The following is a 13,403-nucleotide window of genomic DNA, read 5'->3' as shown; positions in this document are numbered from 1 at the left end:
TCTTAAACCTTACTGAAAATTAAAATGGAATATTCTTACATTGTATTTTCTTCTTGAAGCTACTATAAAATGCAGTTTAACTTTTTTCCTCTTTTCATAGGCTGTTCTGCACTTTATTTCACAAGAACTCTAGCAAGATATAGATAATTTATATGTGTAATTATAGTCATCATATCTTCCCTGCTCTCTAGAAAATTAGTTACAAGCCCTATCCTCGACAAAGTGCTTTTGAAGAATAATACATCTGAAGTCAAATGTTATTGCTAATTGACTGGATGGTTTCAACAATGTAACTTTATCTTAGGTAAATAAACTTCTAAGGAGACTTTGAGGCAGAAAGGCCAAATGAAATGTTTGAGATTCCTTTTTGCTGCAGAAGGTCTTGTTTTGATAATGCATTTCAATACAAAGGCTACATGTGAAAGAGAATCTGAGACTAAAGGAGAGGCTTGGTTCCTTCTGCTTGCATTCACCCCTAACTCAGTATTTTTCGTAATAGGATAAAAAGTACCTTGAGGTACTCTAACCTCTAATTACTGCAGAAGAAAAAAATTAAATATTATTTTTACTTGGACTACTATTTGAAAAATAATTAATGCATTTCTAATTTTTTTCTTGCAATTCTTATATTTTATATTTGGTTTTACACTTCAATAGATAATTCACAAAACCAGCCTAAAATTATCATTTTCAACAAATAACTGTGTTAAATTACAGATGTGAAAACTCTCAATAACATTCATATTAAAGTATCTGATCAAAGACAGCAGATCAGATGTACTGCTGTATATGAGATGCCCAGATGTGTTAAAGCAGTAAGAAAGAGGAGAAACAGCCACCAGAGGGGTGGAAATGAGGGAGGGAAGAGACATCCTGTACCAGTGTATGGATTCTGAGGAGTGGAGCCTGAGGAATGAAAGAGAATGTCCTGGAAATGGAGTGTAAACTCTTCAACTACACAAGATGTTAGAAGGCAATGACTCTAATAAACACACTCCACTTCTGTAAATTTATTTGCTTAATAAAACATAGTTGACCTCAGGACAAATGTGACAATAATAACTTAAAATTAATTCTCAACTGAACTTTGTCTTCAGAAATCCCTACAGTGGGTCTGGGTCTTTTCATAGAGATACAATTGGCAGAAATTCCCACATGACCAGGACTGCAAGAGTGTGCACATTTGTAGACTTTGATGTCAAGGTGGGGTTGGGGAGAAGAATAAACAAATATACTTGTTTTGATGCAGATGAAGAAATCCAGTCCAAAATCCACAGCTTATTCCTTATCAGCCAAGCCAAATCTGATCTCTCTGTGTGGTCATACCAAGTGAAGCCTGGAGCATTCACTGGCTGAGTCTTCACTTCTAGCTTCCAAAACACTTCCTTTTCTATCTCAAGCTATGATCTGATAAATTTATTTTTAACAAAATTACTGAAGTTTAGTACTAAAGTACTATATTATTTACTGATCTTGATAGATCTTCTCTGAGAAGGCCTCCTTCTTCTTTGTAGAAATTTAATCTTCCAATTCTTAATGCAGAAATACATGTACCCTTTCCAGGACAGACTTCAATAATCTTCTGACTGGCAGCTATATGAACTCTGAATACAAACTGTGTCCTGTAGCCTGTCCAGCTTAATGAAAATGTCAGTCCTGTGCAGAAACAGAACAAAATAAATGACATGTGGTTCTTAGGTGGTATGCCAGTTTAAGGGATGAAATCCTTAAATGTACACTACCCCACTGAGGGGTGCCATATCCTTAAAAGTACACCACCCCACATTTTGAGTGGCTCATTTTCCTAAACTGGACATGAACTTCCACTTTAGCTGGACCAAATACTCTTGGGAAATGACCAATTCAGTAGTACTGTAATGAATCTTGTTCTGTGGCTGACTGAGCCCTTATAAATCTGTTTGGGATTTCATTCTGATTACTGCATGGAAATGCTCTTACACCATTCTGTCTAGAATGAAGACTGGAGCAATCACAGAAGCAGTCATCCATCCTTTCCACCTAGTTGTTTGTGGTGAAGGGAAAACAGCCAGATAGGGTGTCACTTCTTGCAGAACGACAGCCTCAGCTTAGTAATGGCCTTCTGCAAGACTCTTGGATTGATGACTGACTGCCTCCAGGTGAGGCTCACAGGACTCATCCAGAGTCCATTGCACTAAACCTCTGCAGAAGAGGATCCAGAGGAGTTCCAGGTCTTAGTTTGAGTAACAATAAAAAAATAATAAAGAAATCAGGAGAATAACCAAAGCTGTTCAGAATTCTACAGAGGATATGTAGAAATGCTTCTTGTACATCAGAGAGCTTCAGATAGAACATTGAGTATACTCAAGAAGGAGCAGTTTTTGGGTACAGAAAGGGAAGTCAGGGAAAGGAAGCCCAGTATCTCAGGTAAAAACGGTGTTCATTTCCTCAAGAAATAAACTGAAAAGTGTAACAGAGAATTATAATAGGATTGGCCCCAGAAATTCTGGTGAAAAAATGCATTTTAAAAAGACTGGAGGGAATTTTTTTGTGTCAAGAGTTCTACAGTCATCATGGGCTCTGTCAGGTTTAAAGTAGCAGGAGAAAAGGAAGGAGAAACAGTTTCAGTGTTCTGGGTCTGTCATTATAATACAAAACACAACCACTCCAGTGGGAAACAACAACACTACAAACTGAACAATAATCGGAAATCTATCACATTAAAACTTACAGTGTGAATGTATGGGAGGAAAGTCAACAGCTTTACAATGACAGAAAAAACTGTCACTAAATGTGTTATTTACTAAGACTACTCCATCTTTAACCTCTGATCTGAAGGGCAGTAAAATTTTGTGATCAAGCACAGAAAGAAATATCCATATTAAAAAAAAAAAAACAATTGGTTTCTAAATCCTTATTTGTAAATAGAATAACAAAGGATAACCAAAATTTATAAATACCTCATCAATACATTTAAGGTTCTCTATACTTTTTTTAACATCTTATTCACAAGAGTAGAGTGTTTATGTTTATTAAACCAGAAACTAGATTTTAATTCAGAAATAAGAAATATTTCATAGGGCTTGATCAGAGATTTCCATAGCAAGTTATTTATACTGTGCTAGGTAAGAAAGGAAGCACCTCTCAGCAAGTTACCCAAGCATCAAGTCTACTGAAATTACTGAAATTATCTTCTTTATATTTAAAAAGACCATGGCTTCAGATAAACTTCAGATAAAACCTTAAAAGCTCAATGCAAGAAGGACATTTTATTGTTATTATTGACTGGCTGTAAACGAAATAACTCCAAGAAGTACAGAATATTTTTGCTGCCATTAATTTCATTCTTGATCTACATTACTGCTTAAGCTAAAATATTACTTAATAATGTACATGATCATATTCTAGATTTTTCCTTTTTGTTATTTCCTTATTTGCTTTTATATGACAAATATTGTTGCTGCCCAGGACAGGATTCTAGCATAACATAGATGTTACTTCAAAGAAGACACCTTATATATATTTTGATGCATCAGATGAAGCAAACATTAAGCATACAGAGATCTAGTAACTGTAAGTCAGGGAAGAGACAACTGTACCATGGGTATCAATCTTAAAAGCTGCACTTTTATTTTACTAAATTATCTATGTTAAAAACAAATCTGTGCCTGGTGTGGAATTTCACTGCATCAAGTGTTACAATATTTTTGTTTTTATTACAAGCAGGAGCATGAATGTAGAACAAGTGTTAAGAAACATGACAATAAATTAGAATATAATTTACAAAAGCAAAAATAATAATAATAATAAAGTAACAGTGTACCACATTAATACTGAGTATAAAATAATAAGCAACTAATCACAATAATACAAAGGTAATTTCAGTCTGTATTATTAAGGATATCTATGTGACATTCACTCCTTTATAAAGTTCCTAACGAAATGGACTATTTTGGATGTATACACCTTGAAGGATTAATCTTAGATTTTTATTTGTTTTGATCTTTATCAGCTGATAGTATTGCTCAGCAGAAGTACTGGCACCAGGTTTCTGCATCTCGTATTGAACTATTTGATTCTAGGTCTGTCATATTTATAGCCTGCACAAAGACTCCTTTTGTCACTATTTAGGAATATAGCACTATTTAGCTTAGATTATATAGATGGCTACAGTGTAGCAGCAGCAATGAACTGTGCTGTTGAAACCAATCATTTTTATTTGAATTAGGTTTCATAGTTCAGTCTTAGTCTGTAGTGTTGGTTTGTAAATCCATGTACATTCTGTGTTTTGTTCCCTTTAACAATACAATTCAACATTGCTCCAGGCAGTTCTTTAAATTCCAGCCTCAGTGCTGTTATATTGCAAAGTAAACAAAAGAATCCCCGGTGTTCTAGCACCAGTAAGAGAGCAAAATGTGTCTTTGGAAACATTCCTTACAATTTTCATGTCCTAAGTGAGGTAAAAAAAAAAAAGGTTTCTTTTCAATACAGAGAAAACCCTTTTCCCAATAGCTGAAATGACACATTAGCTGATAAACAAAATCATGCCCTGGAGAAAACAGGACCTTGATACAAAGAGGCCTCTAACTTAGGGAATGTTGCAACCACCCCTTACCCTTTCATCGTACTTCTGATCTAACCAGGGCATGTTAGCACCAAGGTGTTCTATCAAAAGGATGTAGGAAGTCAATTCACTTAACAGAAAAGGACTACATACTGCCCTTAATCTCTACGTGCAACTCCCAAAAATTGGGATGTTTTTGATCTACTGGTGTCAGTTTTAACAGGAGTTGTTTACATGGTGATGAGAGCAACAGATAACAAGCATATGTGAATACATGCAAGCCAAGTGAAAATTAATTCCACTGGTCACAAGCGTACAGAAGTGGAAATACTGGCAAGAGGTAGCAGATGACAGGAATTTGATGGTCGTGAGTACAGACATGGGGCTACAAAACCCTTTGACAGATTGTCAATATGTTGGGGGGATTTCATAGTATGAGTCCTCTTAACAGTATCTATTGTTCCATGTTAATTCACATTAGTAAGTATTGTGCAACATATTTGGTTTGTTATTGGTAGAATACATTGGTACACTTCAATCTCCTATTTTGAAATTTTTTTTCACTGAAAAGATTACCTTTTTTAAAAAGTGCTATTTGAGTTAGAATTTGTAACACATTATTGTTTACATAATTTTAACTGCTTTATAACAAAGGAGTCATAGTTGGACACAAAATCACATTCATGAAGTACCTGTTGCAAAAAGAAAATGTTCAAGTACAATATATTATTATAAAGAAATACCTACTTTCTTCATCTCCTTGTTGAGTCTGTTACTGAAAAGTGAAGGGGAAGAGGAGCATGACAATTATCTTTTTAATGTTACCTTCCTGATTGTGACTTGCCTAAGAAGGTAAATTTCACTTTTAAAAATGCAAAGTATTTGATGAATATTAAAAATAGGGTAATATGAATAAGTGGAGCATGGCAGCAAATAATTAAGGCATCTGGCTTCTAATTTAGAGGCACGACTTTGTTCCAGTCTCTACTGAAATCTTCCCCTTGGCTTAAATACGGTCCAGCTTTATTTAGGTACCTGGCCATTAGGTGAAGGGGCCAGAATTCACCACAGCCAGTGTGCCTTTTCCAGTGTGCCTTACTCCTGACAGCCCAACTAGCCTCTTGGCTCAAGCACAATTTTGACTTCTCATTTGAACAGAATCTAGATACCTCCATGAGTCACTTATTCTTTGGTTGCAATCTCTGCCACTCAGATGCAGTCTCCTGAACAGAACATTCACATACTCCTTCTCATAAACAATACCTTTGCTATGGTACCAAAGGAGGGAACATCTGGAATATATTTTAACTTTCAGCTTTGCAAAGGATTGTTGATATTACACAGTAGGTTTGTCTTTTGCATTAAAAATCCTAATTTTGGAGAATCAAAGCTAACATGTAAACCAGATCTAGAAGCCCACAAAATTGTTTCTTCTTTGTGGCTGGTGTTGTAAACAAAAGTGAGCTAGAGTCAAAGTGTAAGTCCTAAAAAACTTTTATGGTAGTAGTGAAGGAACTGGCACTTCAGTCTTCACCACTGCTGGAGTCTGCCTCCCCCATGACACTGAAATATGTTCCTTTCAGTGGAAATCTCTCACTTGTACAATGGTAAGATGGCTATAAACCTGCAATGAAGATTTCATTTTGTTTCATAGCACACTTGTATTTCATGCACCACTGCAATAACTGTTGCACCTCTTAAAACTAAGTCCCTCGTGGTTTTTCTATTTAGTATAGCTTTATATATGGCTCACAGCAGTGTTCAGGAAATATGGATTACTCCAAAGGGAAATAGGTGGAATGAAGGAAAAATACTTCTTTTTTCTAAAAAATTTCTGCTCCTTAAATAACATTTTCAAGCTCATTTTATAATTTAAATTGTGGTGCTGTGTCAAGAGATAAAATAGTTAAGATTTTTAAGCTACGACTTAATGTTTTTATTTTGATTCTTCTTTACTTCCATAGTAGATCAACTCATAAGAACTACATTTTAAACAGTTTTAAATAGAAATGGATTCAGTGTCATTGCTAAGTCCATAATAAAAGTTATTTTAATGGTCCAAGGATGTAAACAGACTATTGAATTTAGTCAAAAGAACACAAATGTTCCACAGTAAGCTATTCTATATGTGTTGTGTGAATCTTTCAAATTTGGGATCCCCTCATACTGTGTCCAGCACTTTGGATTAATAAATCCCACTTCACAGAAGTTAAAATAATATTGAAATCCTGTCAGCTGGGGCTGACCAGTGGTTATGTTTTCCACAGGGTAATGCATTTGCAAGGACGTCAATCTCATTCCGCTGTGTGGCTCTCTTCGATGGACACTCTTCCACAATGATAATAACAAGGCACATTCTTCTGCTTCCTGTGGGTCAGTGTCCTTGGCAGGTCTTGCAGCACATCTGTCTGAAGTATGCTCGACTGCAGAACTTGAACTTCAGCACCAGTGGGCAGTATGCCACTTTGTTCACATCTTTGCACTCTAATAATTAAGAATATTAAAGAGGAAAGATATCAGAAATATAAATTGAAGTACAAAGAAAATTTGATGTTTAACATGCTTCTCCATCCATCTATCTTGTTTCTTTGCAAATACTCTTTCTAGTACAGTCTAGTCCATACAAGATTGCAAAATTAAAAAGCCATAAAAATGTTAGCAGGGCTTTCAGACATTTAGAAGTGTGCAGTCTTTGCCTTGGAATGATCATTTATTGGAATAAGTGATCACTTTACACAGTTAGAAAATGTAAGGCTTTTTGTTTTTACATTATTTTTAACTTCCTTCCCAGGAGTTATTTCATTCGTCCATGAGAGGTTATCATTATCATGATTCACACTATTTGATACCACGTCTATGCATTTGTAAGAATCCTTAAAACAGAATGAGCATTGCAGCTAACAGGGATGGAGAAAATTACACAAGTGTTAGGAATAATGGTACCAGCAGGGTGAGTTCAGTGACCAAACTGACTGGCAGATTATACTTCAGGCTTGGTTCCACACATCCATAATTTATTTTATTCTAGAAGGGAAGTAATTTTTACACCTGTAATAGACATAAAAGCTTTTTTTTCAAAATTGTGTTTTTCCTATATGCTGGGATTACTGCCTCAGCTGCCCTGTTGTGCTGGTAGGTAGCTTTTCCTAATGGAAGAGAGAACACAGCTCAATTCCATGCAGAAATGTTTCATTCTTTTGCATCAAACTGATTTTGTGGGCACATTACAGGAGCTGGAATATGCTGTAGTTCTTCTCTGGCTCATTATGTGCACCTGTAGAAAGAAAGTGGGAATGGGGAATGGGATAGTCTGGTCCCTGCTCAGTTCTTATCCTGATACAGCTGGAGAAAGAGCTACATCAGAGATCTCAGTGACACACTCAGGTTCTGCAGCTCGTCAGTCTCCACATAATCTCCTAGGACATTATTCTTGCTCTAGGACAGGGTGTTACAGATAGTGGATTAGCACTTGCAAGCATACTGTAGTAGAAAATTGAATGCAGATGAGAATTTTTAGTATTTGAACCTAGGAAAGCATCAATGAAGCTGAACTTACAGGTCTGTACTGACCACTATTTCTGATAATGCTAATATGCATGATTTTAGCTAAGCGAGGAGCAGTTAGGAAATTATTTAAACCTTCATTTCATTAACACAGAATTGCACTTTCATTGCAATTCTTTCACCCCACCTACACGTTTTATATACTGCTTTTCCAATTTTTTAATTCTTAATGGAAACATAATTGAGTGACAGGAGAAAACACATTGTGGGTTAACTGGTTGAAACAGATATATTTCTCTACCAGCAACCACACACGGTCACTGTATTTGACTGACTTTCAAAATTCTTCACAAAAGAGGTCAAGTCTCTTCCAGAAATATTTCAGGTCCTTATGTTTGTGAAGACTGGGAATATAGGAGAGACAGATGGTGAATTATAAATGAAGTGGAAAAAAAAGGTTCACTTGATCTAAAAAGACATAAAAAGTTCACTCAGTCCCAAAAATAACCCTCAAACACACTGTGTTTAGTTAAACATAAGTAAAGCCACTAACTGCATTTTAGCTAAAAGTAGGATTTCAAATGATCCTTTTTCATGTTTATTTTAAGTTATTCTTTCTCTTGAGTAAAACTGGACCCTGTTCAGCTGATGCCATTTGGACAGCAATGAGAGACTATTCTGGAAGTTCCCTGCAACTTCTGTTTTAAAAATCAGTTTTGAAATAGATATGGTGGCTGATGAAGTAGCCTATTCTTTATAGGACTGTGGTTGAATTGACAAGTTTTAGCAGAGTTCCTTTTGTTTTTAGTAACAAGTTAATAAGTTTCAGTAAGCTACATTTACAAACTCTGCATTGCTGAACTTTGTGGCTAGATCAGGAGATATTAACTATAATTTTACATTTAAAAAATCAGAAATTGTCACTGTGCCTCCAGGTAAAGAAATTGCTAAGATGTATCATATAAAATACAAGAAAAACTGAAATGACATAAAAATAGACAAAACAGTTTTTCAGGTAAAATTTTAGATGGGCTTTACCAGTCTAGACTCAACACACATGTTGTGTACATACATATATGCTGAAGAGAATAGAATAATTCTGAATATATTTCAAGTGGTGTGGTAGATGATGCCTGTAGTTCACTTCCAGCAGAAAATGCAACATTACCCTCATCAGCAACAGCCCATCAAAACCACATCTACAATATTCTAAATCACCAATGAAAAGTCTGAAAATCCCAGAGCTAAAGCATGTAAAATATGATAAGATTCAATGACCCTTTCGTTTTAGTATTTTTATATCCCAAAAATTTTGACTCTTGTTTAATGCAAACAACCATACTTTCCCAAAGAAAAATTTTCCAAGCTTTATCAATATGATTATTATACTGCAGAGTGGCTCAACCTTCCTCAAAGTCCTGTATGATTTTATCTTTGGGTAGCAAAATTAAATTGCTAAGAAATTGTTGAACAGCTCCATAGTCTGCGAGCACAGGAGTTCAGCAAACAAAGAGAATCAGGTTTGCTGGGGTTTGAAACAGGAAGAGAGCTCCCCCAGATAATCTGACCAGTGCGAAACAGTGTGCTGCTGCTGAAGCTGCTTTTGCCCCACAATGGAACCCAAAGCATGGGGCAGGGCTACTAGTGGCATATAGACAAAGTCCTTGTGTGTGGGCAGGTATGCTCTGCTACACACATTCACTCCCACGTGGACAAACCTTCCTGGGACCCCTGACTCCTTCCTTGAAACCCAAATACTGATAGATCACATCCCACTGTACCTGCAGAGTCTCAGAAGCGAGCACAGAAGCACAGCATGCCCTACTCACTAATACATTAATGACGAAACATCAGAGCTCCAAAATTTCTCCCAGAAAATATTACTTCTCCAAAAATAGTCGTGCTCTTTAGGATTAGTTAGCTCTTGAAATCTTTCCATCATCTCCAGGATGGTGAAAAAGGTAAGCCCTTCTGTTTAAAGGCTGACACTTCACTGAACAGAGATGTCACATCCTCTTGTGTCTAAGAGGACTTTTTTAAAGCAGAAAAGGTGTCAAACGTGCACATCATTCTGCAAATCCTGTTTGTGCTTCTTGTACTCACTATTTAAGAGCAGTTGCAAAAAATTTATAAATTAGAATATATATGTATGTACAACTATTGAAAAAACTACCTTGAAGATGGAACTGCTGTCTAATTTTGGGATAGGACAACCTTAGTCTTTCACAGATTGCAGCAAAATTCTACTGAAAGAATATAAGCATTTTAAACTGTTAAATGAATTTTGAGAAAATTATCTCCAGTGTGGCACATAAACAAAAATGGGACACTAAGAGGCAATGTGTTGGGAGCTATATCCTTCAGAAGATACTGTGCTGTATCTTTTTCCCTTTGATTCTTCCTAACTGTGCTAATGAGCCTGGATGGCTGTCAGTAAGGAGCTGTCTTGCACCTGACAACCAGCTGGATACAGTATAAGTGTTTTCCAACATTTTCTATTTGTGGATCCCAAAAATTCTCCAGTGAAGGTGTGGGTCCCCAAAAACACAATTACCAACAGACTCACTGTATATAGCTAGCCTGCACAGCTCTACTGCAGAGAAGTTCAGGCCACCCAGTGTACAGAGATCACACAGAGAAAACCCTCGACTGCATTCTTCTGTAAGAGATTAGCATATTTTCTGGTAATACTGGAGAATTACCAGGGTAATTACTATAAAAAACAATATGACCTTGTCATCTGGAAATTAATAGGAGACTAGAACTGGATCATATCCACTTATAATTATTTTGTTAGCTTCCTTACTTTAGACTGAAGTTAACAGCTGTGTTTGGAAATAAAATATCATGTAGCGTATGATATTTAAAAGGCAGAAAGTTTCCTAGACTGATAATTATCACTTAAAAGATTTCTTGAGAGCACTAAACAGAAATAATGTAAATTAAAATAACCAAGAAGAAAAATTCTGGTATGAAGATCTTTTCAAATGACAACATTAGATAATAAACCTCTACTTAAAATCAAAATTTTACTAAAAATAGTGAATTACAGTGCTTATACTGTCTATTGAACTGTCTATTTTAGTATGCTCCCATTTCATCACAGACATCTCTATTTGCCAGACTTTTATAACAATTTTGAATCTATGGCATGGACCTTGATGGACAGAGTAGGCATTGAATGACCACCAAATCTGGGTAGATGGCAGGACAAACCTGCCTTTAAAAAAATTTGTTCCACATAAATAGGACATTAAACTCCAATGCAGTAGGAGATTCTGTGTAAAAAAATACTCAATTATATACTGCACAGAGATTATTTATGTTAAAAGTAGCAGTGCAAGCAGTATTGCAGTCAAGTACTCAAAGTTCAGGGAATATAAAAATTTAGGGAATAAGTGTTTTAGAAGGACTGCTGTTGCTGTGTAATCTCTTAATAGTTTGGACAACTTTCTATTCCTTTTCCCCTTCCACACAAAATGGAACTTACAAGCAACTATTCTAAATTTTATAATCAATGGGTAAACTTGTTTTTTCCTGCCTAGCACTCCAAGTCTACTTTTACATTAGCATTTCCTAAGAGTTTGGCCTATACCATTTACAAGTTCAGATCCAAAGTATTTAATAAATGTGAATACATTTATTTTCACAATATTATCGCATATATTCTCTACTAAAAAATATGTTATTATAAAGTTGGTTAATTATTAACTTCCGCTGTATAATGCAAAAAGTACTATAATTATTTTGAACAGGCATTATAAATAAAAAAAAAATTACAAGTTAGTTAGAAGAAACTTAAAGGATGTCAAAGTGCAGAGAACAGACTTGATCTTACAAGAATGATGTAGCATGAAATCTATGGTCGCAGTCTTCCAATGAACATGGAATTTACCATTTTTTGCCACTATGTTGTTGTGTTTAACACTGATGAGGCAGGTAGAATGTCAGTGGATGAAAAGTGTATCATGCTCCCCTGCTATTACGAACATTTCCATTGAACCAATAAAGAGATTAGAAAATCAGTGACACAAACAATAGTATTTTGTCCTTTACTTAGGCTATATATTTTTAAGCGTATTTTTTAAACAATGTGTATTTAGATTTTCATTGACTTTACCACAGAGCTATAATAACTAATCAGAAAATAATTTTTAAAAAGTCATTCACAGCCTGAGAGATGATGTCATATAGACTTTCACCAATGCAGTAATGCTGACTACGTCACTTCATTCTTTTCAGAATAAATTGTATTAAAATGGCAGACTTACCCTCTGTGTTGGAAATGGGAGTACTGTCACATTTACTTTCACACTGCTGCATTGATGGAGGTCTGAGAGTTTCTGGACACTCACTGGATGCTTGTCCAGTATATGAGAGACACTGTACTGTTCTCATCTGTTGCCCAAGACCACACTGTGCAGAACACTAAAGAAGAAGAAAAAAAATGCAAAACCCTGCATACAATTTTTAAATATAAAATAAAGCAACAGGAAGCGATCAGAAACACTTCACATCCACAAGTTTTAAAGACAGGCATCTGAAGAGGTTTGATTAATAAAGAAAAAAAATATCATAAAATATTCTAGAATTTTTTACAACACATGTGAGTACTTGTCCTCCAAAGAAAACAAAATGCAATATTGACTCCCTGAACAGTTCAGATTTGAGATATAGAATATAATTTACTCTATTTCATATATCATATTGGCATTTTAGAATAAAGAAAAAGAAAGAAAACAAAAATTCAAATCTGCTACAGGAATATTTTTAAGGAAAAGTAAACATCTTTTAAAGACAGATTTTGTTGTTTAAAAATATTTTTAATTTATGTAACTAAACAGTTACAATTTTAGTACAATATTAGTTAAATATGAAAGTGGATCTGAAGAACCACTGTTTTAAAAAGCCAACTAGACTGTAATATCACAAATAATTTTCCCCTGGTTAATTAAACTAAAACATTACAATTTTATTAGAGGAAAATGGATCAGCAAAAAGAAAATTATTCCTTTATTTAATATTCCAAAAGCAGGCTATTGATCACTAATGAGATGCAAAACTATAAAAAAACAAGGAAAAGTAGTAAATCACATTTAGAAGCATTTCATAATGGCAGTTTATTCAGCTTGTCCTGGAGTAATTTAGCTTCCTGTATGGTAACTCACTGTATCTTATATACAGAATTATTTTGATCTCAAACTGTCTTGTTTTCAGAGACAGATATATATACAGATATATACATACACACACAAAAAACGGTAAAATATTTTTGCTTCTCTCAGCTATTGGAACTATCTCTTGTCTAGCTCCAGGGACACCTTAGTCCAGGACGTGCTAATGTGAGAGACTAACA

At 35.1% G+C, this 13,403-nt stretch overlaps 1 protein-coding gene across 1 annotated transcript in view; it reads right to left on the bottom strand.

Moving 5' to 3' along the window:
* Positions 1 to 3,274: 3,274 nt before the first annotated feature.
* ADAMTS6 (ADAM metallopeptidase with thrombospondin type 1 motif 6) overlaps positions 3,275 to 13,403 on the bottom strand; it is a 146,071-nt gene continuing 135,942 nt past the window's right edge. The window contains exons 24-25 of the mRNA XM_056513114.1: positions 12,319 to 12,475; positions 3,275 to 7,027 (exon numbers count right to left, since the gene is read on the bottom strand). Of these exons, the coding sequence (XP_056369089.1) occupies positions 6,918 to 7,027; positions 12,319 to 12,475 (267 nt within the window). The 3' untranslated portion in view covers positions 3,275 to 6,917. The remainder of the gene's footprint in view (positions 7,028 to 12,318; positions 12,476 to 13,403) is intronic.

The sequence above is a fragment of the Oenanthe melanoleuca genome, chromosome Z (assembly GCF_029582105.1).
Source record: "Oenanthe melanoleuca isolate GR-GAL-2019-014 chromosome Z, OMel1.0, whole genome shotgun sequence".
Lineage (NCBI taxonomy): Eukaryota > Metazoa > Chordata > Aves > Passeriformes > Muscicapidae > Oenanthe > Oenanthe melanoleuca.
This window is presented reverse-complemented; position numbering and strand designations above follow the sequence as displayed.